This window comes from Eptatretus burgeri, chromosome 13, assembly GCF_056783735.1.
Source record: "Eptatretus burgeri isolate ZD-2024b chromosome 13, Ebu_testis_v1, whole genome shotgun sequence".
Lineage (NCBI taxonomy): Eukaryota > Metazoa > Chordata > Myxini > Myxiniformes > Myxinidae > Eptatretus > Eptatretus burgeri.
This window is the reverse complement of record NC_140973.1, coordinates 28,054,316-28,080,681: the sequence shown is the minus strand read 5'-3', so window position 1 is coordinate 28,080,681 and position 26,366 is coordinate 28,054,316. Positions and strand designations below refer to the sequence as shown.

The 26,366-nt window shown below is 40.3% G+C and overlaps 1 protein-coding gene across 1 annotated transcript in view; it reads left to right on the top strand.

The window, feature by feature from the left end:
• LOC147014135 (gamma-aminobutyric acid receptor subunit alpha-2-like) overlaps positions 1 to 9,791 on the top strand; it is a 287,780-nt gene extending 277,989 nt beyond the window's left edge. The window contains exon 11 of the mRNA XM_085851834.1: positions 5,701 to 9,791. Coding sequence (XP_085707960.1) covers positions 5,701 to 6,042 — 342 coding nt within the window. The 3' untranslated portion in view covers positions 6,043 to 9,791. The remainder of the gene's footprint in view (positions 1 to 5,700) is intronic.
• Positions 9,792 to 26,366: the final 16,575 nt, after the last annotated feature.

The window sequence follows — 26,366 nt, the reverse complement described above, 5'->3', positions numbered from 1 at the left end:
AAGATGATTAAAAAAACAAACATCACAAATGAAGGTGAAAACACGAGGTAAGGCCTAAGTCACATTTGTCTCGGCGGCCGGAGGGTCGACAAAATGTACGGGCACTAGCAATTATAAAGTGGCTGCAGTAATTCCACGGTCACATATGTTTTTAGCAGCGTCTCGCGTAGCGAACGCTGCTCATAGAGAGCTCGGCGTTCTTCTTCTTCTTCTTCTTCTTCTTCTTCTTCTTCTTCTTCTTCTTCTTCTTCTTCTTCTTCTTCTTCTTCTTCTACTTCTTCTTCTTCTTTTTCTTTTTCTTTTTCTTTTTCTTCTTCTTCTTCTTCTTCTTTTTCTTTTTCTTCTTCTTCTTCTTCTTCTTCTTCTTCTACTTCTTCTTCTTCTTTTTCTTTTTCTTTTTCTTCTTCTTCTTCTTTTTCTTTTTCTTTTTCTTTTTCTTCTTCTTCTTCTTCTTCTTCTTCTTCTTCTTCTTCTTCTTCTTCTTCTTCTGAAGCCAAAACCTTAACCTCTCGAACTCGGCTCTTGTTACCTTCGCATTCTGCGAAAGATTACGTTTTGCTCGGCATGTATTTATTTATTTATTTGTAATCTTGTGATTCGTATAACTCAAAAAGTATTAAACCGAATTGCATGAAATTTGGTGGGATGATTGGTTATTAGCCAGGAAGCATTCGATTAGATTTTGGGATCGTTCGGGTCAAAGGTCAAGGTCAAGGTCACGAAAAGGTCAAAATCGTCTTTTTACGATAACACGGTCAATTTTTATTCAATTTGCATGCAACTAACGCCAAAATGTTCAGAATTCAACGTCTCATCTTGTGATATGCAATATGACACAATGACACCCATACTCTTGTTACCGGTTAGGGGTCAAAGGTCAGGGGGGTCACGACCTTGAAAAATATGTGGTTTTTGTCATAACGCGGTCAATTCTTGTCTGCTTTACATGAACCCAGCTCCAAAATGTTCAGAATTCAACGCCTCATCTTGTGATATGCAATATGACACAATGACGCCCATACTCTTGTTACCGGTTAGGGGTCAAAGGTCAGGGGGGTCACGACCTTGAAAACGAGATTACCTTCTCTTGTTGAAACATTGTATTCACCGAGCTTGCGAGTGAAGACTCGCCAAAACGACATGAGTTGATTGTTGTTTAGTCCGTAGCCCCCGAAAGGCGGGGGGGGGGGTCATGACATAATAGATATGTGGTTTGTGTCATAAGACCATTCATATGAAACCAGTTCCCCACACTCATACCAAGAACAAAAAAAGTAGTGGCAGCGAAGGTATGCGCTCTATGAGTGCCCGTTCTAGTATATACAAGATCCGGATCGCCTTAAATACTGAGCACATGTACACATCCTCATATAGACAGTGCCTTTTGAGAGCGTCTATCATGAACTTTTAAATACATTCGGACTTTTGCTTTAAAGTTTCGAAAAGTTGACGTTCCTATTTAAAGATTATTGCATTTATCGTATTGTAATTTCATAAATACATTATATATTTCGTAAATACACGATATATCGTAAATACGTAAATACATTATGACGGGTTTTGCTATTGGCTTAATGAAGGCACGTGACGAAATATCGGAAGTTGTTGTTGTTGTTGTTTTTTTTTTTAACCGACAAAACCTTTAGGTTTTGGACGCTGCTCTTGGACACATTTGTCCTTGTTATTTTTCGGGTAGCCGCACGGCATATTTATAAATTGTGGAGACCGAAAACGTGGGTGTGCCGTACGGTCTTTTATTTGATGTCGCACGGTGACCTAAAGGCGTTCCTGCGGCGGCCATAGAATTTTGAAGGCAGACGTAAGGTGCCCGCAAGGCAACCGCAGGGGGACCCTAAGCCGAACGTGCGGCCAGACGGACGGTAACGAATGGGTTAATTTTTTTTATTATTATTCTTTTTTTACCAGTTCTTTTTTTTCGGCTTGTCGAATTTCTACAGCGAGTAGAAATGAAAAAAGTTATAACTCCGCGTTATAATTCCATGGAGTGTAAAATATAGCCATACGGCGTAGGGCCACCCTGAGGCCATCTCAGTTTCTCTGCGGCCGCCGCACGTTTCTGTCAATTCAGAGGGCGTAAGGCCGCCGTATCCTCGCCGTAGAGCAAATGTGACTGAGGTCTAAAGTATCGATCGACACACGAGAGATGCTTTCACGAGGACTTCCACCGCCTAACTGAATGAACAAAGCGCGAAGATGCGGCTCGAACAGGTGGGGGAGACACGTGAACAAACATGAACGCTACGTTGTGTTCGGTTTTTTAAAATGTATTAGGTTTTTAGGGCAAAATTTTCTCGAAAAAATTGTTCGTATTCCAATTTGTTCAAACAATGGGGCGTTCGGATTCTGGGGGCACCAAGGTATATTATAGTTATAGTATATTCAGTTATATATATACTGGTATATTTTTGTTTTAGTAAAAAAAAGAACTGGTATATATACCCACTCGTTACCGTCCGTCTGGCCGCATGGTCGCCTTAGGGCCCCCCTGCGGTCGCCTTGCGGGCACCTTGAGGCTCCCTTGCGTCTGCCTTGAAAATTCTATGGCCGCCGCAGCGACGCCTTAAGATCACCGTGTGACATCAAATCAAAGACCGTACAGCACCCCCACGTTTTCGGTCTCCACAATTTATAAATACGCCGTGTGGCTCCCCGAAAAATAAAAACATGTGTGACTGCTACATTGTGTGACCGTGGAAATACTGCGGCCGCCCTATAATTGCTAGTGGCCGCAGATTTTGGAGACCCCACAGCCGCCGTGGTAAATGTGACCTTGGCCTAAAGTCACAAATCACTTCGACTGCACCCGACGAATATGACTGACAGAATCACATACACTCCCTGCATGAAGTTCACATACACTCCCTGCATGAAGTTCTACATTGGTGAAATTGGGCAAACACTGGGCAATTGTTTCCATGAATGCTTGTTTGATGTGTGAACCAATAGCATAGACCTCTTCTAGCCAATTGCTTCAACCTTCCCAGACATTAGTTCAGTCACATGACTGTCTGACTGTCTCTGGTATTTCTCTCCATTCCAGCATCATGAACAGCCTTAAACGCAGAGAGCAAATCCTTAACTACAGGATCGGCACCTCGGCTCCCCATGGGATCAACGAGTGCTTTTCATTAATTTAAGCCTCACCATCTCTTACAACTTTTCAATCATTTCCCTCTCTGTGTTTTTTCTTATTTTTATTTTTATTTGTGTCATTTTACCTGTCTTAACTTCTCTTTTTTTCTCTCCTTTTAAAAATTCCATTATTTTCATTGATGTATTATTTTTACATTTATTTTTATTCCATTTAAAAGTTGTTTTGGTTTACTTATCTAATGTCATTCTTTCGCTTCTTATTTGTTTTCCTATCATTTCCCTTCTCTCCCAGTCCCACTTCTCTTAACTTTAACCCCTGAACCATAACCCTCCTTCACATGAGGACTTGAACTTGACACCAGCCCTGACACATGCATCACTGACTCTCTCTCACCACTCAAAAATCAACCCTCACCCCTATTCCATCTCCCTCTTTTGCTCTGACGAAGGGTTAACACTTGAAATTCCAGCTTCTCCTTGCTCCCCATGGCAGTTGCCATACTTCAATCAGTCAACATCCTGTTGATTCCATCCACTTTTCTTACCTGTTCAACACATGCACATCATATTTACATTTTGTTATATAGGAGTCACATGAACCCAAGTGCCTTTACTTTTTTAACCTCCATCTCCCCAAACCATTCTTCCAAACTACAAATATCGATCATTAATGAATCATACTAAAATACACAATTTGGTGTCTGTCTGTTTGTCTGACCGCAATACATTTGGTCGTTACTTATCCATTCTCAACCAAACTTGATAGGACTAGAGGTCACATGATGGAGGTTGTAGTGACTTCATCCCTACCCCCCCCCTCCCCAAAGGGGGTTTCTGCCTTCGGTGAAATCCGTGTTAAGGCGTATATCTGTGTTAACATATCTAATCGTGGCGTTTTTCCACGGCTTTAAAAAATAATATTCGAAATCTGATTTCATATTTGACGATTAAAACTCAGGGCTCAAATAATTATGTCAAACTTGAGAGTGAAGTCGGAATTATTTTTTTTGAAAAAGAGATTTTTTTTTTTTTTCAAACCCAATGTAATTAAATAATAGACTCCACCAGATATAAGGTGAAATGACTCCAAACAGAAGTGTTATATTCACAATCACCATGACTTCCTGATAAATGTTCTCTTCAGTGTGAAAAAGACTAAAAGTGACTATTAAAAGCAATCAGAGATTGCAGACCCTCACGAGGACTTGTTTTGTGTGTTGTGTTGTGTGGTGTTTGTGTGCTGGTGTTATGCAATTAATAAGAAACATGATTAGAACTGCCACTTTATAAATGCTGGCAGTGATGACTGGTTCAGCCATTTCAGAGAAGAAGATTTTTGAAGGTTTAAAAAAAAACAACAATATGGCTGCCGAATCACGTGACCGATGACATCATCCTTTTTTTGTGGACAATTTTATCCCTAGATGACCCTCAAAAAATTTCATACTGATCGTATGTAGCGTTCTACAAATGCAATTATGACATAACGAAGGTACCTATGACATCATTTTTAAAATCGCACTCATTCCCCATGAGGAGTACTTGCCATGTGCCAAGTTTCAATTTTTTTCCTTGGTGAGGTTTCAGAGATACAGAAGTCCAAAGTTTTCCCGTTTTTTTTCCAATATGGCTACCACACCACGTGACCTACGATGTCATAATTATCATTAAAACATTCTACACGAGCAGTCGCACCAATGTTGAAAAATTTATCTCAACCCGACAAGCAGTTGCAGAGAAAAACACGGAAGTTCTGTGCGGACGGACAAACAGACAAACAAAACGGATCCAAACGCAATAACCTCTCCTTCGGTGAGGGTAAATATCGAAAGGTTGCAGCTCATCGGCATCAGAGGTGTTCTGCCTAACATTTGGACCTGTCCATGTTTAGTTAGTATCCAATTTCGACCGGTTCCTGTTTCCCGTTCCCGTACTGCAAATAATTGGTTGGATGTAGTCCATAATTTTGTGTGTAATGTAATCCTCTGTGTTGTGTTGAGTTTTGTGCACCCGTCATTTTGACGGGCTTTTCCTGTAGCAGTTGAAAAAAAAGGAAAGGAATTTGGGAAAAATTAACATATAAAGTGTTAATCCAGTATTATGATTTGGATGAGTGCATACACTACCCCCCATGACCTACACTCACCCCCTCTTATATGCACCATGGACACAAATATGACCCTTCCCCTTTACCCCATCACATTATGTGTACATGTACCATAGATGGCCCTCACTCTCTCTCTCTCTTCCCAATCTCCTTTGCTTTTTTTCCTCCTTCTACTCCAACTCCCCGACTTCACTTCCTCTCATATATATTACCCCTTCCCTTCCCTCAAAAAAACATTTTTCCTAAACTCATCACCTCCTCTCCCCATCGCCTCCTTGCCTATGCAATTTTTAGATATCCATGAGTAAAGTAAAGCAATTACGAGGTTTAAAAACAAACAAACCTGTTGAGTCATCTTTCCTGTGAATAATGTTTCTGTCACATTCATACAACCAGGCATACCACTGTGAGGCAGGCGAGAGTAGCGATGTTTTCATTAACATAGTACACTTATTCCTAACCACATACATATTTTGCAGAAGAAAGAGCGGCGTGCAGTCACCGCAAGGTCAAACAACACCTACATGTGTGCTGCCACGGCAGTATCAGCTGCTAAGGCGTCTGCATTCGGGGCTCGAGATGCCGGCGTGCAGACTGTGTCCAAGAGCGTGACTGTGGCCACACCTGGCCGAGTGACCAAGTCAGCTGAAGGCAAGAAGGGTGAAGGCGGAAATGAATCGAAGAAGACTTATAACAGCGTAAGCAAGGTGGACAAGCTGTCTCGCATACTCTTCCCTATTCTCTTTGCCATATTCAACCTCGTCTACTGGGCTACTTATCTCAACCGTGAGCCCAAAATGAACGGCGTTGTGCATAAATGACCCGACCATCACCAAGTTTTTGTCCTCAGGGCATCATGCATTGGGTCATGAAGTGGGTGAGTGGTAATGAATGGAGGCTGAAGGGTTTCCCGATCCGAATTGTGTACAAAAATGAGCCATTTTTACTGGTTTTCATGACCAGAATACCAACCATCTCACTTTGAAAGACTCCACTTTGAGATGAGCATCAGTGCTTCTTCAGCTACCCCATTTTGTCTACATGGTAGACTCTTCACCAGTTATGATTTATTTCTGCGATTTCAGTCAAAATAGCTCACCTAACAGAAGTTGTTCATGAGGAAGGCATGTGGGGTTTGCTGAACAGGTGCTTTCAATACTGTTTGAAACTCTTGCTATAATAGTTTCGTTAACTTGCTAATTTGCTTCTATAATTTGTTCAATCTGAAATGTTGCTTCTGAATGTAATACATTGTTTTGTTATGGCTACCAACGTGTTTGTTGGGAGGTAAACATTATTTCATTTTGGGTTCAGAAAATCCTGAACTTTAACCCACTATTGTTGTCCAATGAACTTACAAAATCTGAAATAGAATCAAAACCACTAAACACCCTTGTTTTTCCCATGATCTAATTACTACCCTTGTGAACGTGGTCATCAGCGAAATGATACTTATTTTAAATCTCAGATTTCCTTGTAATTCTACCTTGCATTGTAATTAGCAGACTTGTATGACATGGATCGTGTGCGGTAAATATAAAACTTCCAATTTGCCCGTGATACCCGCAAAGACCATGACGTCAGAGTCAAGACTGTTCAAAATAGTATTTAACTTGGAGTTTATAATTATATCCATTCCTACTGGCGTATAGCATGTCTGGGATAGATTGAGCAAAGGCTGTCGAAGATGGAAATACAGACTACCTGTTGGCATGATGTTTTTAGGATTTATGATTTAGTGTTGTTTTGCTTACTTTGTTATCAGTAAATTTCCATCAACAACAACCACTTATCCCAGCTAGAAAGTGCTGTGCGGAAGCTGTAAATAAATAATGTCATTTTTTAGGTCATCGCGCAAGAAGCAAGCCATTAATGACTGATTATTGAGCTCTGCCACTCCTCTTTGCTTCACTTCTTACAAGTTTAAGTGTTTTATGCATTGCATTATAACCTGCCTGCAGCCTTGCATTATCTATAGATAAGAAGCCAAGGCCAACCCAGTATGACTTAGAAGAACCGTAGTCTTGCTATCATGTTCTATGTTATCAATTCTGTGGACTAAACTCATATTTCAATATCAAAACATGAAATTGAAATTTCTCCATTCCTGTTTTCAGGTTTTGGCCTTGTTTTTCTTTTGGAACCAGATATGAAATACGTACTCGGGTGTATACAGTACCAGGAAGGGGGCAATTGAGAGATTCAGGGTGTTGCATATTCTGTGCCTAAAGGGCAAAGGGTGGTGGTGGTGGTGGTAGTGGTAGCGGAGGTGGTGGGATGGTGTTGCATGGATGCAATAAGCACAAATCACTACCATCAACTACAAAAGTCATCCCAAAAGTTGTGTTCAGCCACCTACACGATCGAGTTATTACAGTTGTTGAACTTTCTTCATGCCACCTAATTCGACATCATCTCCATCCTCCTAAAATGCACTTCGTCCTGTGGTCAAGCAACCTTTTGATCCCAGCACAGAAGCCTTTTGTCTGAAGTGTTCTTAACGCAGTGGATGTGGCTTTGTTAACCTCTTCAGTGGATGCAAAACATCATCATGTAAATTTAGTGGATTCTCTTCTTTTTCTTTCAAAAATATATTGGTGGATTTATTTTTCATTTTTTTTTTGCATCCCCATAAACTTAACGAGAGTTTGGACGTCTTCTTTTCTGAAGTTTCCTCGACTCCTCAGGTCATGTCCTTGGTGCCAGATACCTTATTTTAATATTCATGAGACAATTGTGTGATAAACCTTATATTTACCAGACAGATCAGTAAATAATGGAACAATGTACAACTAGTTTTGTGATCCCCTAGACCTAGAGCAATGGCTTGTCGGGGTCCTCTAGCACATTATAAGGTGTCCACACAGGATTTTTTATTTTATTTTAAAGAAACAAAATCATACATTTATATTTCGCATTGATGTTAGACCATACCTGCATTATTCTTAACTATGTTAATTGATACATTTTATTACCGCCACCACCGAAGGTGAAGGAGGTTATGTTTTCACCCCCCTCTGTCTGTTTGTTTGTGTACAGGATATCTCAAAAAGTTGTGGACGGATCCGGATGAAATTTTGTGGACAGGTTCGGCATGTGACAAGGACGAAATGCTTAGATTTTGGTGAAGATCCGGATCCAAATCTGACTACTAGAAATTTTTTAAGTGATTCTTCACCATTGAGAGAAACGGCCAAAAATGATAGATAGCATGATATCTCAAAAAGTTGTGGACGTATTTGGATGAAACTTGGTGGACATGTTAGGTGTGTGACAAGGAAGAAATGATCCAATTTTGAAGAAAATCAGGATCTGGATCTTACAATTTTTTCAGTGATTTCTCACTATTGAGAGATAGGGCTAAACTAATATATAGCATGATATCTCGTTAAGTTGTGGACGGATTCAGATGAAACTTGGTGGACTGGTTCGGTGTGTGACCACGACGAATTTATTCAATTTCCGTGAAGATCCGGTTTTGGATCCAACTGCTGAAATTTTTTAAGTGATTCTTCACCATTGAGAGATCGGGCTTAAAAACGAGATAGCATGATATTTAAGAAATGTATTGGGCCCGATATGTTCTCGTGGATCAGGCGTTACAGGGCGGAGTTATGCGCTCTACTGAGTGCCCTTCTAGTTTACATTTGCGATTGTCGTAAAGAGCAAAAAGTCAATGCAATGCTGGAGTAATACACACGACTTCGTTAATAAGCAGATAAAGGAGAGCAGGGAGAGGTGAGGACCTTGTTCCTGGGGATGAACTACATGATGTATTGATGACCTTCATATTAAATAAATTCCACTCTTAGTGAAGGAAAACATATAAACCCTAATTTCAAACTATTTATCTGATTTACCATAAAATAGATTTTTTTTTAAAAGGCCGATGTGGTTGGATGAGTACTTGCACTAGCTGTTAAGCCTCTCCAGACAATTATTGATAACTTCGTTCTAAATGAAGGATAACTTTCATTTTTTAAATACACTTGTAATTGAGATGATTTGATTAAATTTTTCATCAGTCATGTCCAAGAGTTTTGTGTTGAGGGCCAATGGAAGCGGAGCAAAGCATCTCAGATGAGTATCGCACTTCTTCATATATAGGCTTTCACTTTATAAAACGCAATCAAACATATTGTGAGAGACATCAGCATGTAGATAATGAAGTCTTTGGGCTCTTCCACACACAGTTTGTAGATTACTTGGCTGGAACTGCCTCATTCACTCCCTCTCTCTTTCGCCGTCGTTTCTTCTTTCTCTTTCCTCGAGTTTATTATTTTTTTCAATCACGCATACTGTAATTCAAGTCAAAACGCATTGTGGAAGTTTTTTTTTGCCACAAAGAGTCATTACAAAATAATTTGACGCAAACGTCAGATTGAAGGACATAACTGAAACAGTCTGGATGTTGTGGCAACATGTACAACTGCCTCAATGATGTATCGTTTAGAATAGCTTATTGTCCATTTTAAAATGATAAACATTTCTTGATTTTTTTTTTCCTGCATTTAATACTATGAAAATCCATTTAATAAATATTCATTTTTTTGGAGGGAGCAGTCCTTGAGAGGGGTTTTTTGTGATGTCTATGTGAGGAGGTCGAGACACACACACACACACACACACACACACACACACACACACACACACACACACACACACACACACACACACACACATACACGATGAAAAATCGCCGATCTGGACTTTTAACTTAAAAACTTACAAGTATGGTGATTGAACTTTTGGGGTGACCCTTATTTTCTCTTTTTTTGTCATTTATTATTCCTGTAAAGGTACAAGCAATAAGGAACACTTCCTTCAAAGGATGCAGGTGTTAACTCTACCATGTAATATCCTCTCTGCAAAGCAACACCATCAACTTGTGTCCCGATACAATGCATCAAAATCAAACTCAAGAGATGTAACTCGAAGGACATTTATTTCAAACATTCGGAGATAATTATTCATTATTTTAGAAAGACATGTTGGATCAAAAAATCAAATGAAAAAGGATACTTCTTCCTTACCACCATATTGAAATCTACTTAACAGTCTATATATATATATATATATATATATATATATATATATATATATATATATATATATATATATATATATATATATATATATATATATATATATATATATATATATATATATATATATATATATATACCACATATTTCACCATGTTTCGCTCTTTTAAATCACAATAAAAGCAATGGTGATACTAGGGAAATTTATCGTGAACCTACACAATATGGAATTATCTCCCGTTATTTCGCATTTTATAATGTTTGAGGTTAGATGCCAGGGGTAAATATTTTTGTTTTGATGTACAATACTCTTGACAGAGCATTGGTTTACAAAAAAAATTACAATACAAAAATATTACAGCTTTATTTGTAATATTTAACCCCCAAATGATTTTTTTTTCATAATGCTAATGTTTTAACTGTATATTGATTCTGGTATTGAGAAGATGGTCACATTTGTTTTTAGGCTGACTGGTAATCCATTTATTGTACTGTATTATGAGAGTGTGTTGAAAAGTAATGCCTCCTACTCTTTTTCACACACACACACACACACACACACACACACACACACACACACACACACACACACACACACACACACACACACACACACACACACACACACACACACACACACACACGCACACATACACACACACACACACACACGTAAAGATGTTCGAATGAAACAAGGGCAGATATTAACATCAACATTTATTCTGCTATTGTATGTCTTTATTTCTCAACATAATCACCACTGTGGTCCATATATATATATATATATATATATATATATATATATATATATATATATATATATATATATATATATATATATATATATATATATATATATATATATATATATATATATATATATCTGCCAACGTTCAAGAAGTTTCATGATATCATCACGATAGAACTGTGCATCACGCTGACTTAACCAGCACTTCACAGTGTCCTTGACATCATCGTTGGAATTAAAATGTTCTCCACAAAGTTGTTCCTTATGTTTGGAAAAGAGTTGAAATGAAGAGACGGAGCCAAGTCGGGGCTGGTGATCCTTTTGGTGGTATTCCATTGACTGTTTCTTACTCCCAGAGTAGTAATGGTGCACCCAACTCTCATGTCCAGTCATCTTATCTCAGTCAACATCCCAACTCTCATTCCCATTGCTTCACACTTCATAGCACTGACAACGTTGTGTTCCCCTCTGCCATCTTGACTGAGGTAGCACTGAGACATCTATCGTCAGAATCATGAAATTTCACATCCAGTGGTGGGAAGAACTAATGTGCAGACTGCACTTTGTTTAATTCGAATATCTTTCGTTTTGGAGGAAAAGAATAGAAGGCATTTCCTTTCAACACGCCTTCATACATTTTGCATGGACCTTTCACCGTACAATGTTTAATTCTATCTTTGGTCAGGTGCGAGCAGTTATTACTTTGATTGCTATTCCGAATACTTTGAACATTTACAAAGTACAAATGTGCATTTCAATAGAAAAAGAAAAAACATTATCAAACTTTTTCAATTGCACTCCTCAGGATAAAAGCACAAGCAGATGAAAAAGAAGCACCAAACTTTCATTTATAAAATTGCAATGTAATGTCCTCAACGTTGATTGGTTGAGAGAAAGAAAGGACGGGATTCCACCTGATTGCTGGAACCATAGAGTGTCATGGATAATGAGTCGGCAGAAATGAACCATCATGAACAATGATTAGGTGGAGATGAATTCCCAAAGTACTGATAGAAACATAATACTAATTAGCTGAGGGCTAGAAGGGGGATGGGGGTTTTCATGATGACTCGATGTTCATTGTGCTACAGTTGTCACACAGTCAAGCATCAGTCAAAACATATAAAGTTTGGACAAATTATTTCTGTTGACAAAGAATAGAATTGGTTGACCTGACCTGATGAATGTGTCCTCCATTGCACGAAGGTGAGCTAAACTGCGTCCTCCACTCAGGATTTTACACCAGCCGATACGATATTGCTCTGCACACTGAGGATTAGTCAGTAAATGGTGACCGATTGCAGAGGCATAGAGAATAGTTGTCGTTGTATGTACATCCTTACAAGCCTGAGTTGTTGTCTCTGTTCGGTTGACTGGCCCCGTCTGATCCCCAAAAGGACGTGTTATTCAATACGATCGTTCATTCTCAAAGATGTGCGGCCCACATACCTTGCATCGCACTGGCACTGAAAATCAAAAATAATCTTACTTGTATGAGAGGCGGGAGAACATCTTTTTGAACTGATGGAAGCAACCGGCATGTGGTGAAAATCACTCGTTTGAACAGCATAGTAAAAACTGGGACACTGTCTGTTTGATCTGGTTATCAAACCATTGAGACAATTTGCATTTCCAAGGTAGATGTAGGTATTTAGGACATTTACCAGGTCTGATTATAGGATTCTTTGGTGGGATCAAGAATTTGTATCTCCATCTTCATATATATATATATATATATATATATATATATATATATATATATATATATATATATATATATATATATATATATATATATATATATATATATATATATATATATATGTATATATATATATATATATATATATATATATATATCTCTCTCTCTCTCTCTCTCTCTCTCTCTCTCTCTCTCTCTCTCTCTCTCTCTCTCTCTCTCTCTCTCTCTCTCTCTCTCTCTCTCTCTCTCTCTCTCTCTCTCTCTCCATATGTTGATGATCTGTTCAGGACACCCATTTTTCAAGAAGAATAGTCTTGATGGTCTCAATTTCAACATGGAGTTTATCTGTGGAGCAGATTATTCTTGCTCTATTGACCAAGATATCAATCAATCCAATCTTGTATCTGGAGGAACTGCAAGAGTCCCACCTAGTATACTATCAGGAAAAGTAGACTTGTGGTAGACTGTGGTTTTATAAGCGTTGACCGATTTCTCAATGAAAATGTCCAAGAAGGGAAGTACGCTGGAGCATTCCATCTCTAAGGTGAACTCTAGGGATGGATGGAGAGAGTTCAGGTCTGCCAAGAAGACTTTCGTGCAATGGAGGACACATTAATCAGGTCAACCAATTCTATTCTTTGTCAACAGAAATAATTTGTCTGAACTTTATATCTGCTTTTATTTGACAATGATGGCTTGACCATGTGACAACTGTACCACAGTCAACGTTGAGTCATCATGAAAACCAAACTCCCCTCCCCCCAACTAGCCCTCAGATAATTAAGGCCAGGTCACACCTTGACGTTTTAGCCAACGTATGCCGATTTTTGAATTTTTTTTCTAAAACGCTGGCACACGTTGAATACGTTATGGGTAAGTTTTGATAACATTGAGAGCACGCTGAAAAACACTGCCATACGTCGTTGTACGTTGACTTTAAATGTTGTACTTTTTGGTTGTCCTCAAATTTTTTCATGCTTGAAATTTCACGACGTATGCCGGCGTATGACTCACACGTTCCGCTACGCTGGCCACAAGTTGTATGCACGGTCTGCGATCATTGACAGACGTCAACACATGCTACTTGTAAGTTAATCATAAGTTGAGACACGCCGAGGTAATGTTTAGCGTACCCGAAACTTATTTTTAATCTATGATTAACGTGTTGTTGGCACGTTACGCGATCGTTGCCACACATCGACAGACGTTACTTTTAAGTCACTCATAGGCTGAAAGACGTCGGTATAATGGATCGTCCTTGCGTCAGCGTCCACGGCCACGGCCAGGACACTTATTTGCAGCATTCTTCAAACTTTTCTTCGGCATGACGAGGATGTTCACACTTCGATGTCTAGCTTGGCTATGATTCCAATTGTCCATCGGCAGCGTCTATTTAAAATAGTCGAGTTTGAGCGTTTTAACACGTTCAGAAGAAACGCTTCAAATTTCCAAACCCCAGCGTCAAAAAACAAAGGCGAGTGACAGCGATTTAAATCGTTCATTGTAAACAATGAAAATAGCTGAGTGGTACCGTTAAAAAGTCGTTGAGTGTAAAAAATCCAATTGTTGAGCGCAAGCGTCTACTTTCAATAGTGGAGATGCAGCCATTTAAATCGTTGAGTGGCAGCCTATGAATAGCAAACCCTACGTCACCGGCAAAGATAAACTGCTGCACGATATGGATAAGTTAGGCTATCGTTGGGCATAGTTTGTGAACGCCGGCTTCACGATAATTATTCGTTGGTATATCGTATCTATAAGTAATCAAAGCGCTCTATGCACATTGTTAGTTCATTGTGCATTTGTCCAACCCGTTATGAATAGACCTAAATCGTAAAAACAAGCTATAGCTCATTGTTGAAAAAGCCCCATAAAAAATTAGCCGCGAAGAACTTCGAACAATGGTGCAAAGATATCTCCTACCCGTGGACACGCGGACGCAAGGACGATCCATCATAACCCACACCCTCCCCCTCACACTCACCTACTACTGCCAACATGAACAAACTACTACTACTAATACTAATACTGATACTGATACTGATACTGTTACTGCTGACATGGACATCGACTCAAAAAGGACTCGAAAACACTGTAGGGTTCCCCTTTTATGAGCAGCATTTTTATATTCCAATTCCCAAAACCGCTGGGAACACGTCTTTATATGGCAGTTGTAAGCTAGAAACACGTTCATTTATTTATTTTTTTTTGTCGACCGGAAGACGTCATTGGAATACGTCTACATACGTCGATGTGTGTTGGGACTACGTAAAGAATTGGTTCAAAGCACGTCAAACATAAGTTAGAAATAAGTTTCGCGTAAATAAAAGACATTACCGCGACGTGTTTCGACTTATGAGTAGCTTATAAGTAGCGTTTGTGGACGTGTGTAAGCGTCCACATATCGTGTGTAAAACTTATCCCCATCGAATGCGGAACGTGTGTCATACGCCGAGTCCGTCGTAAAATTTTGAACATGTTTAAAATTTCTTGACGTACTCTACTTACTATGACGTATGATAGCGTACTTTAGCGTTGTACTCACGTATACCAAACTTACTCATACCGTATTTGACGTGCCCCAACGTTTTAGACACATTTTTCTTAGGTCGGCATACGCTGGCAAGATCGCCAAGGTGTGACCGCGATGTTGACACTTCCATTTCTACGGCAGTTATGATTCGAATCGTTGTGCGTCAGCCTTTTAATAGGCTACGTCACGACATTGTCGGCGATGCGTGCAACACGCTATGCCTAAGTTAGACTATCGTTGGGCATCGGTTGTGTAGGCCGACAACAGGTTCAGCATTCGTTGGTATAAGTTATCTATAACACAACGAAACGTTCTGTGTCCGTTACCAATGCGTTATACATCAGACCAAGTCGCTATGAATACGTCCGAATCTTTAAAAATAAACATCAAAAGTTCAACGTAAGCCAGCGTTTTACATACATTTTAATACGTTGCCATCGCTGGCTAAAACGTCAAGGTGTGACCGGGCCTTTAGCATTGTGTTTCTGCCGGTTCTTGGTGATTCATCTCCACCTTATCATTATTCATGATGGTTCGTTTCTCCCTCATTATTCATGATGCTCTATGGTTCCACCAATCACGTAATCCCTGTCCTTTTTTTCTCTCAACCAATCAACGTTGCGGACATTACATTGTAACTTTATAAATGAGAGTTTGGTGTTTCTTGTTCATCAGCTTGTGGTTTTATCCTGAGGAGTGCAAGTCGAAAAGCTTTGATAATGTCTATTTTATTGAAATGCTTATTTGAATTTTGTTGTACTAATGAAACGTTGATTGACACAATACTATATGCATGTTACGTCATTCAATTACTCATATTTAATGATCACCAAAATGTTTTGTTTCTTGATTGAATTTTGTTTTTTTCTAATTGAGTGCCTCACCTACTCGGTTTTTGGAAACAGTTATTCGGCCTATCCAGTACTCGCAGATGATCTGGTTATCAAATTATTGAGGCAGTGACATTTCAATGCACTTTGAACAACCTGTGGGTAGTGTGGTTGAAATGTGGTTGTATGGTGCATATTGGTGGTCAAGGATTCCCAGATGTTTGTGTACATACCAAATCGATTTTTGTCATTTACTACAACACTACGAAGTTTTCTTTTTGACAAATTTACACTTTTCTGATGATGATCAATGTATAATCAAGACCCTGAACAGTCTCGAAATAAGACCCTACAGGCACCTTCACAAAATTCTGCAGACATGCAAGACAAAAGTTATATTTTCAAGATTAGTTCGTTAGTATGTAATGTTTGAATTTTTTTGGTCGGCTCCAACCCCAAAAAAAACTGATAATTATCTCCATCGCCGAAGGTGAAGTAGGTGATGTTTTCTCTGTGTGTTTGTTACTGGCAAAATCGAAGATTTTTCAAGTATATTGGTCAGTCCATTTTGTTGTTCTGTCTGTCTGTCTGTCTGTCTGTTTGTCGCGGACAGGTTACAATTTTAAACCAATCTTCACAAAACTTCACCACATGGTAGAGTTTGTCAAAAGGATGAAGCCTTTTGTTTTTGAGGTCAAAAGGTCAACATTGGTGAAAGGTGAACAACTCTGGTGAGATTTCTAAATTCTTCAATTTTCATCTGATTGACTTGAAATTTGAAGAGGATTTATATTTCAGGTTACTGAAAAAAACCAGCCAATTATTTTTGAGGTCAACATCGACCAAAAGGTCAACATAGGCCCAAGGTCAATAACTAAGGTGGTGTTTCTAAAATCCTCAATTTTCATCCGATTGACATGAAATTTGAAGAGGATTTATATTTCAGGTCACTGAATTCAACCAGCTAATTATTTTTGAGGTCAACATGGACCAAAAGGTTAACATGGGCACATTTCTAAAATTGTCAATTTTCATCCGATTGACTTGAAATTTTTAGAGTTGGTGCATATTTGGTCATTGAATTCAACCACCAATTATTTTTGAGGTCAAATTTATTTTCTGGATTTTGCAAGTGCCGTGCTCTACACGATGTCTTCTTGTTTGTTTGTTTGTCTGTCTGTCTGTCTGTCTGTCTGTCTGTGTGCATGATATCTCAAAAAGTTGTAGACGGATTCGGATGAAACTTGGTCGACAGGTTGTGTGTGTGACAATGACGAATTGATTCGATTTTGGTGAAGATCCAAATCCGGATCTGGATACGAGAGTTATTTAATTTCAAAGTAATTCTTCACCATTAAGAGATCAGGCCAAAAACGATATATTGCATGATATTTCAAAAATTTATTGGACCCAAAATTTTCTCGTGAATCAGGCATTACGCGGCGAAGGTATGTGCTCTACCAAGTGCCCTTCTAGTTGATGATGTCATCACCGAAACACTTATTATTTACAAACATGCAAAAACATCTTATTATGCATCAATTTTTTTTCTGAAGATTATGATCATGATATTCATAAAAGTATATTTGGTTTTTAAAAAATTGATGATGTCATCACTTAGAAATCGATAATTTACAAACTAAATCGTACCAAACAGGTGCTTTCAGTGCATCGTGCACATGAATCAGTAGTCTGGTGTCAGCCTTCTCGGGAGAGTGTAGGCTTATGTCATCCTGCTTTTCTACCATATTGAACATAGTGGGAAATTGAAATAGACTGATGCTTGTACCATGAAATGAGCCTTTAGTTGTAGTGCTTGAAAGGTTGTGATCCAAGTTGTCAAGTGCTCCCACAGTAAAAAGCCCATATCGTAACTGAGCTGGAACTACAATGTCTCTCTTTTTAAAATGCTTGCAGACAGCAGGAGCCAGCTGACTCTCAAGTTGAAGAACGATCGTAGCTTAGGCTGAGACCTAAAATGTACAGTTATCCAATCAACTTATTTGACCTCGTCTCCGTGTGAGCCTTCATTCCAATGTGCAAAGGCAGGGTGGTTCTTGGTTCAGGGAATGACGAGACTTTGTTGCAGTTGAAACTTGTTTCCTACAGTTAAAATGTATGATCTGAGAGATGGTGAGGCTTGCCTGTGAGTCACTTGAATCCGGATTTTTCAGCTCAGCTCCGTTCAACAACATAGACGCTAAAAACATAAGATTAATCAGCGGGCAATGACTCCTGCTGACAGGCATCCAAGAATGTGGCACTTGAAGTGTAACCCATTAAATATGACTATCTTTGTGCACAATCTTATCTGCCAGAGCAAGAATTAGTGCATCACCTTCATAGTTTCATTTCATGGTCTGCTGCAGCATCTGATGCATTCCCTCCTAGAAAACAAGTATTTTATTTTTGCCATCAGTCTGCTCTTGGACTTGCAGAAAGTATTCAAGAACTTGTTCTTTCAAGCAAACCTTGTTGATTTTCTTCTCGAAGCCAGGTCACATAGACAGTTCTCATGCAGCTCACGCAGTTGTGAAATTTGAAGCAGAGGACTCCATCTTGCACTTGATTCTCAACATGGGTACTTATCTCCATGGATGCTCTTGCCTGGACCCTTTTCTCTGCACTGTCAGAGGTTTTGTGTTTGCTTTGGCTGGTAAGTGATCGGTGGTGATTTTGAAGGATCATCAAGCATTCTCAATGGTATTTGGCATCAAGTACAATGAAATATCCCCGACACCCGAGCTAATAATAACAGATCCTGCAGATCAGTGACCATTTGCCTAAGGTTATTATCATTTCCAAGAGTTAGGACCTCATGGAGGTGTCCATCATTACGTTGACAAAACAGGCATTAACTTTTTGCTATAGTCTGATGTCAATGGTGCTTCTCATCAGTGGTACTACTTTGGCCAGTCTCAATCTCAATCTGTCTCTGTCTCTGTCTCTGTCTCTGTCTCTGTCTCTGTCTCTGTCTCTGTCTCTGTCTCTCTCTCTCTCTCTCTCTCTCTCTCTCTCTCTCTCTCTCTCTCTCTCTCTCTCTCTCTCTCTCTCTCTCTCTCTCTCTCTCTCTCTCTCTCTCCTTTTTCATGGCTCTTGTCAGCTTTTCCGTGTCAAACGTTTTATGACAAGATTTATGCCACCGAGAACGATTTTGAATCAATTTATCTGCATCAATGTCTTCTCCAAAGCATGGGGCATTGGCAATTCACCCAGGTTTCTGAAAGCAATGACGATGTTCACAAATACCCAATATGGTTCTGATTTTTCTCCTCTTCTTGCTGCATTCAATTACATCTTAGAGGCTCAGACGTCTCTAGCTCGTCATATTCTGCACAATTTCCAATCCATAATAAAATGAAAACAGACAAAATTGTTCAACAAACATGGAACCCGTAAAATGGTGTGAACATATATACAAGATGTCCACAAAGTCCTTGTGCAACTTTAAGCTTTAATAACTTTGGATGTAATCAAAATAGAAGCAAACACTGAATGACATATGGAAGCATCATTCATAAAGTTTTTACTCAACACAGTTCAAAGTTTAAGACTTCAACATAACCGCTATCTTTCATAATACAGTAAGTATATCATTCAATCCAATTTTCCAACCTGTTGAAAACATTCTCCAGTTGCTGCTGAATAATTTCATGAAATGGAATTTGTGATTCTAACTTTTGTTCCTCTAAAGAATGACGAATGAATAGTGGTGTTTGCATGGCCCCATAAAAAACAATTCCAATGGGGACAGGTCAGGGGAACGAGGTGGCCAAGCAAGTGGTCCACATCTACCACATGCACTTCCCTGGGAAGAAAACATCCAATAACGAATATAATTTGATGTGATAAATGATATCTAATAAAGTGTGTTTTTGCATTTTCAAAAATTACCAATTAATCGGTGATGACGTCCTCAATTCCCTTTTTTGCTGTTGTTGGGGTCGACCAAAAAATGAAACATTACATGCCAAGGAACTAATCCTGAAAGTATGACGCTTCTGTGCGGCATGTCCCTACATTTCCAAAATCTGTTCATAACCTGCAATGTTCAACTGTTTCAACTGTTTCCAAAATCTATTCAACCATAATTACCTCCACCACCGAAGATGAAGGAGGTTATGTTTTCACCCCTTTCTGTCTGCTTGTTTGTTTGTGTACAGGATATCTCAAAAAGTTGTGGATGGATCCGGATGAAATTTTGTCAACACGTTGCATGTGACAAGGAGGAACTGATTAGATTTTGGTGAAGATCCAGATCCGGATCCGACGACTAGAATTTTAAAATTGATTCTTCAGCATTGAGAGGAGGAGAGAGGAGATTGGAACCATACTCTGTGCAGAGCGTTAGTGCTGCTTAACTTGGCTATTGGGCAGAATCCTGGACGGGTCGCCACACCGACACAGGATACCAGCAAGCTGGCACTCATTTTGCTGACCTCAGAAGGATGACAGGCAGAGTCAACCCCACCTGGTATTAATTCAACAGCTGTGTGGGATTTGAACTCAGGATCCTGGGATCGCAAGCCTACCGCCCTAACCTTAAAGCCAATACCAGGCATCAAAAAATGATACATAGCACGATATCTCTAAAAGTTGGGGACGGATTCGGACGAAACTTGGTGGAAATGTTGTGTGTGTGTGTGTGTGTGTGTGTGTGTGTGTGTGTGTGTGTGTGTGTGTGTGTGTGTGTGTGTGTGTGTGTGTGTGTGTGTGTGTGTGTGTGTGTGTGTGTGACAAGGACGAATTGATTTGATTTTGGTGAACATCCAAATCCGGATCTGGATACGAAAATTATTTAATCTTCAAAGTGATTCTTTACCATTGAGAGATGGGGCCAAAAACGACATATGACTGTATGGCATGATAATTTAAAAAGGTAATTGGCCCGATATGTTCTCGTGCATCAGGCATTACGTGGTGGAGGTATGCGCTCTACCAAGTGCCCTTCTAGTTTCTACATAATCTGTTAATGTGAATAAGAGTGGTCTATGCATTTTCCCTTCTTGAAATGGGCAACATTATAACTCATTAAGAAATGCATTCATCTTCATCCTTGGTGAGTAAAGCATGCAGCTTTTTTGGCAATGGTTGATAATAGTCTTTAGTGGTTTAGTTTAGTCGAATGTGGTTGAGGTGGTTGTGGGAGATGGAATCGTGATGATGACAATGCTGTAGGAATACCGTGCCGGTGCGTGTGCTGTGTACAGTGGGTTGTGAGAGTGTATTCGAGTCCATCTTTAGTCTTTGGGATGTACATTTTATGCATGTCCAGCTTTAGCCTTTAAATTCAACTTTACCGATTTATATATCAATACCTACCCCTCTCATTTCTTCAAATCACAATTATCCCTCTCTCTGACTTTTTAGAGGAGTCTGTTAAGGAATTGGAATCTTTAGATTCATCTGCCTGTAGCACAGCTACGCGAGAAGGACTAATTATTTACACAAAACAGATAAGTATGAAGCACAATGTATATTAAAAAAAAAACAATCTCTACATACATTAGAGACATTTATGATTGGGTAATTGTACACAGATTAATTATATATTGCAGATGCATGAAGGAGCTGTTGAGGAAAACTCGTTTACGATTCATCATTAATTGAACCACAGCACACAGTTGACGTTGCATCTCCATAATACATCATATATTGTGCCTTATTGGCTGAGGGACCGCCATAACATTGAGGGGGGGGAGGGTGAAAGGAGATGTAATTATGACAATACTGAAGGAATACCATACTGATGTGAGCGGCCGCCGACTGACTTGTGATCTTTCGGAAGTCAAACCATCCGAGTATGCCATTATTTAGCAACTGTGAACAGGTTTCAAAATGTCTCATCATGGAGAAGAAAAAAATGTTTTGCTTTCGTTGTTACTAATCTTGGGAAAGAAAAATTCAAAATTTTTTTTTATTGCAACTACTTCAACTAATGTTTAAATCTCCCTCCTGAAGCTTGGTTTGAGTTGTTCAAACTTCCTTCCTTGAAGGTTCTTATCTTCTCATTACCAGCAGAGATTACATATTCCAGGTAACATCGAACTTCGAACTTTTATAATGCCACATGTGTTTGTATATGTCACATGTTTGTGTGTACACACACATATACACGCTCAGACACGCACCTTTAATGATCCACTTTTGCTTATTCTCCCTATCAACCCTTAATATGTCTATGATTGTGAAGAGAAAGTAAAAGTAATAAGAATTTAATATTTACTCGACTTAGCAGAAGGCTGCAGGCAGGTCCGCCAATAACTCGGAAGCTTGATCGCAGCCACAAGTGAAATCCTTTGTAACGATCTTACCATTTATCGCTAGCTGAGCTGATGCAATGATTTTGTTGTTAAATAATTAAGTTGTTTTTTTTTCTTTCTCAAAACACCAAAATCCAAGTCTCACTTTTGTTGTTCAGAAACATCCCTTTCAGCCTTTCACTCACCATCTTTTGCACGCAGGTTTAGCATTGTGTGCTCACGAGTCACTGGAGTAGTAGTAGTAGTACGTAGTCGGATGAAGTTTCAGACAATTGAAAATGGCCCGCTTGACGTGGCAAATTGTGAGCTGTTTTATCGGAATCTCAGGAGCCCATTCTGTAGAAAGGCACTGAATTTTGTTGCGATACACTTACAAAACCACCAGCGATTACTGCATTGGAAATTTCTTGATGAGGCAGAGGGACATTGGACATTTGTAATATGTTGCCTCTCAAGCTATACTGAAATATAAAACGTATGGTTATATACTTTGACATTGTTTGGGGTGCATTTGGCTGCAAACATGCCACCTCGTTGTCAAATCTGTGTTAGCTGCAGCATGGAATTCCCACTCTTGGAGATGGGAGCTAAACACGGTGAGATTCCACAAGCAGCACTTTGGGTCAATCTATCTTTCTCAATTCTCGACTTTCTTTCTCTCGATAATTAAACCGGTGTGTTTATATGGATTATAAATGACAAGGAAGTAAAACAAAACTACATTTCATTTTCATGGAATTTGTTGCTTTCGTGCAACTATATGTTATTTTTTTATAAAACACGTAGGGACTCTTCAACTTTCCTTGACCACATAGATCATAAAACATTCCACACTGAATGATGTGTGCAAGTCTACTGTACATATACTCACGGCGATTATATAATGACTGATGCTATTTAACAGCGTGGGCCTGTGAGGAGCGCGGTTTAGTATTTTCTTTACCAGCACGTGCCAACTCATATCAGCATCGATACATCCTCGATACATCATTGGATACGTCTCATCCACAAACCAACCATTTGATTCAAGTCTGGCACTCGGATGGATTCTCATTCCACGTGTAAGCCGTGCAAAGAGTGTGCAGACGTGTGTCGGTCGATGCATACGCACAGCAACAGTGCATGTGATGTAAAGAGTGTGTTCATCATACGTGCGGTGCACGTGAGATAAACACATTTCTACAAAGCTTAAAAGGCATCGATTGCAAAATAATCTTCAGACGCAACTGTGAAATGAAAGTTCTACAAATGCTAAGATTGTGCCCGTGATTTTAAGGCCAAGAAAAGGCTGCACAAGAGATTTCAGACCGTTTGTTACCCTCGTAATATACATACCATGGGGTTTTTAGGAGAGAGTCCTCTTGTGTAGTTTCATTTCATTTTCACCTCACTCTACTGCCATCATGGTGAGCAGCGTGTTTGTGGTTGACGTTGCACTGCTGAAACAGTTATATTGTATTGAATAAAGGTTACATAAATTTATCTTTCTTCGACTCTGTTCTTTTATTTCATGTAATGACCTCAGGAACTCGATCAATGAAGCATGAGAGAAAAGCCAAGGAAGGATAACCAATAAATAATGAGAGTAACAACAGAAAAAAACGTTTTAGCTCCAGACAGGTGTGTTTAGGTTGTTGCGTCTCAAAGAGAACATTCAATTATATTTGGTTTTATTTGTCAACTGCTGCCTGTAAAGGAAGATAATAGTCTGTGAACATATTTGAACCGGAGAGTTCATCGAACACCTTACCCCGTGGAGTCTTGAGAAGCAAAGGCATTGGCGGGGTCTGCGAGCGGAAAATTTGATTGATTGTGATGACTTGGTTAAAAATAATAATAATAATAATAATAATAATAATAATAATAATAATAAAATCTCAGTCCTCTATGCGCAATCGGGACTAATTCAAAGCCACACTACTCCCAAACTCCAGGCTCACTGCTCACCTCGACTCATTCGTTCCTCTTTTCGCTTACCAATGGAATGAACTTCCTCAATCTGCTCAATGTCATTCCTTCCTCCAATGCTTCAAGACAACTGAACACCATCTCAAACCATCCCCCATCCGTACACACAATATTTTCTACTCTCTTGAATCCACTCCAAGCCCACCTCTTTCCATGTTTCCAGGTTATCGGATTCCCCCCCCCCCCTCAGAGTGTGTGCACGGTTAGCATGGACCACGAGGAGGTTGGAGGGATGCGTGGGGGGGGGGGCATACATGCATGCAGACAGGGCTTTACCAGGTAGATAGCATGGGTTTTAAATTTTAAATGCTCCCACCTGGTTTTATATAGAACATGGTGGTTAAAAAGAAAACGTTCCTGTTTGGGCACATTTTATTGCCCCAGTAACGCGCTAGTATGTTGCCTACCTGAGGCTTATGCTGCCTGCTCTCTACCTCCCCTCATGCTTCCTTCCCTTCCCCTCACGCAGCCTTCCCCTCCCCTCCGGCTGCCTTCCCTTCCACTCACGCTGCCTTCCCTTCCGCTCATGCTGCCTTCCCTTCCCCTCGCGCTTCCTCCCCTTCCCCTCGCGCTGCCTTCCCTTCCCCTCGCACAACCTGCCCTTCCCATGCTGCCTTCCCTTTCCCTCATGCTGCCTCCCCTTCCCCTCATGCTGCCTTCCCTTCCACTCATGCTGCTTCCCCTTCCCATGCTGCCTTCCCTTCCCCTCATGCTGCCTTCCCTTCCCCTCGAGCTGCCTCCCCTTCCCATGCTGCCTTCCCTTCCCCTCGTGCTGCCTCCCCTTCCCATGCTGCCTTCCCTCCCCCTCATGCTGCCTTCCCTTTCCCTCATGCTCCCTTCCCCTCCCCTCGTGCTGCCTTCCCTTCCCCTCATACTGCCTCCCTTTCCCCTCCCCTCATGTTGGCTTCCCTTCCATTCACACTGCCTTCCCTTCCCCTCCCATCTTGCTTTCTTCCCTTCCCTCCCATCTCACCATCCTCCGCCCAAACCCCCTCCACCACCATCTAACTCTGAATGTTGGCAAGAGGAAGGGGGTGTCAAAAAAATGTGTGAATTGAAAAAGGAAAGGTTTTTTTTGTCTTTTTTTAGAACTTGGAACTGCTGCTCAGCTCAATTCTGCAATTCATCTCAGGTTAAGAGATTCTGGAGCTTATCATATGTGTGGAAGTTAAATAAAGGTAGGAACTCTGGCACGGCTTTATTGACGGTTGAAGGAAAACGTCTTTCCTTCCCTTCCCCTTCCCTTGTGTTTTCCTCCTCCCAAGGCTCCTCCACCCCCCCCCCCCCGCACGGAGGTCTCTGGGCAGTCGCTGGATGTTGTTTCGTATGACCTGTTTGATTGTGCTATTTTAACGTACCCAATTGTGTTCAATCATGTCCATGTCGACATAAGGGGACCATTCCACCCCCCACACCCCACCGCCGTACTTTCCCTCAAGTCTCCCTAACAAACACATGCCCACAACACCCCCTCTCTCCCCCATCCTCCTCGCTCCCTCCCCTTTCCCAGAGTGTGTAGCGACGTGTGGTGAGACCTCACTCTCTCCCACCTCCTTGATCTCTCCCCCTTCCTCGCTCTCCCCAACTTCCTCCCTCCCATTTCCTCACCCCTTCGTAGCCTCTCCACCCCCCCTCGCTGCCCCCCCTTTACCCTCTCCCACCCGAGTGAAGCGACGGGTTGTATTTCTTAGTTGTAAAAAAACACCTTACTTCTAAACAGCTGTGTGCTGTAACAGACTACTTCTGTGTCGATCTGAATTTTGCAATGATTCCCCAAATGGGGGCCCACAAATTTGGTTGGCGCCAGGCCCAAAAAGGTGAATCTGGCCCTGGCTATAAGTAAATCAAACAGTGTTTTAGGTTGTATTTGTACTAAGTGTGCTGTGTCACGTGATTGGGTTTTCGTATATCATGCCTCGCCCGCTAGGGGTGGCAGGAGTGTACTTCTGGGCGCGCAATAAAGCGGAGTTGATGCTGGCGCGCGTGCTTCTTGCGTCCCACTGCACCTCGTACACTCTAGTTGGCTGACGAGAATGGTTGAATACGGACTTGTGCC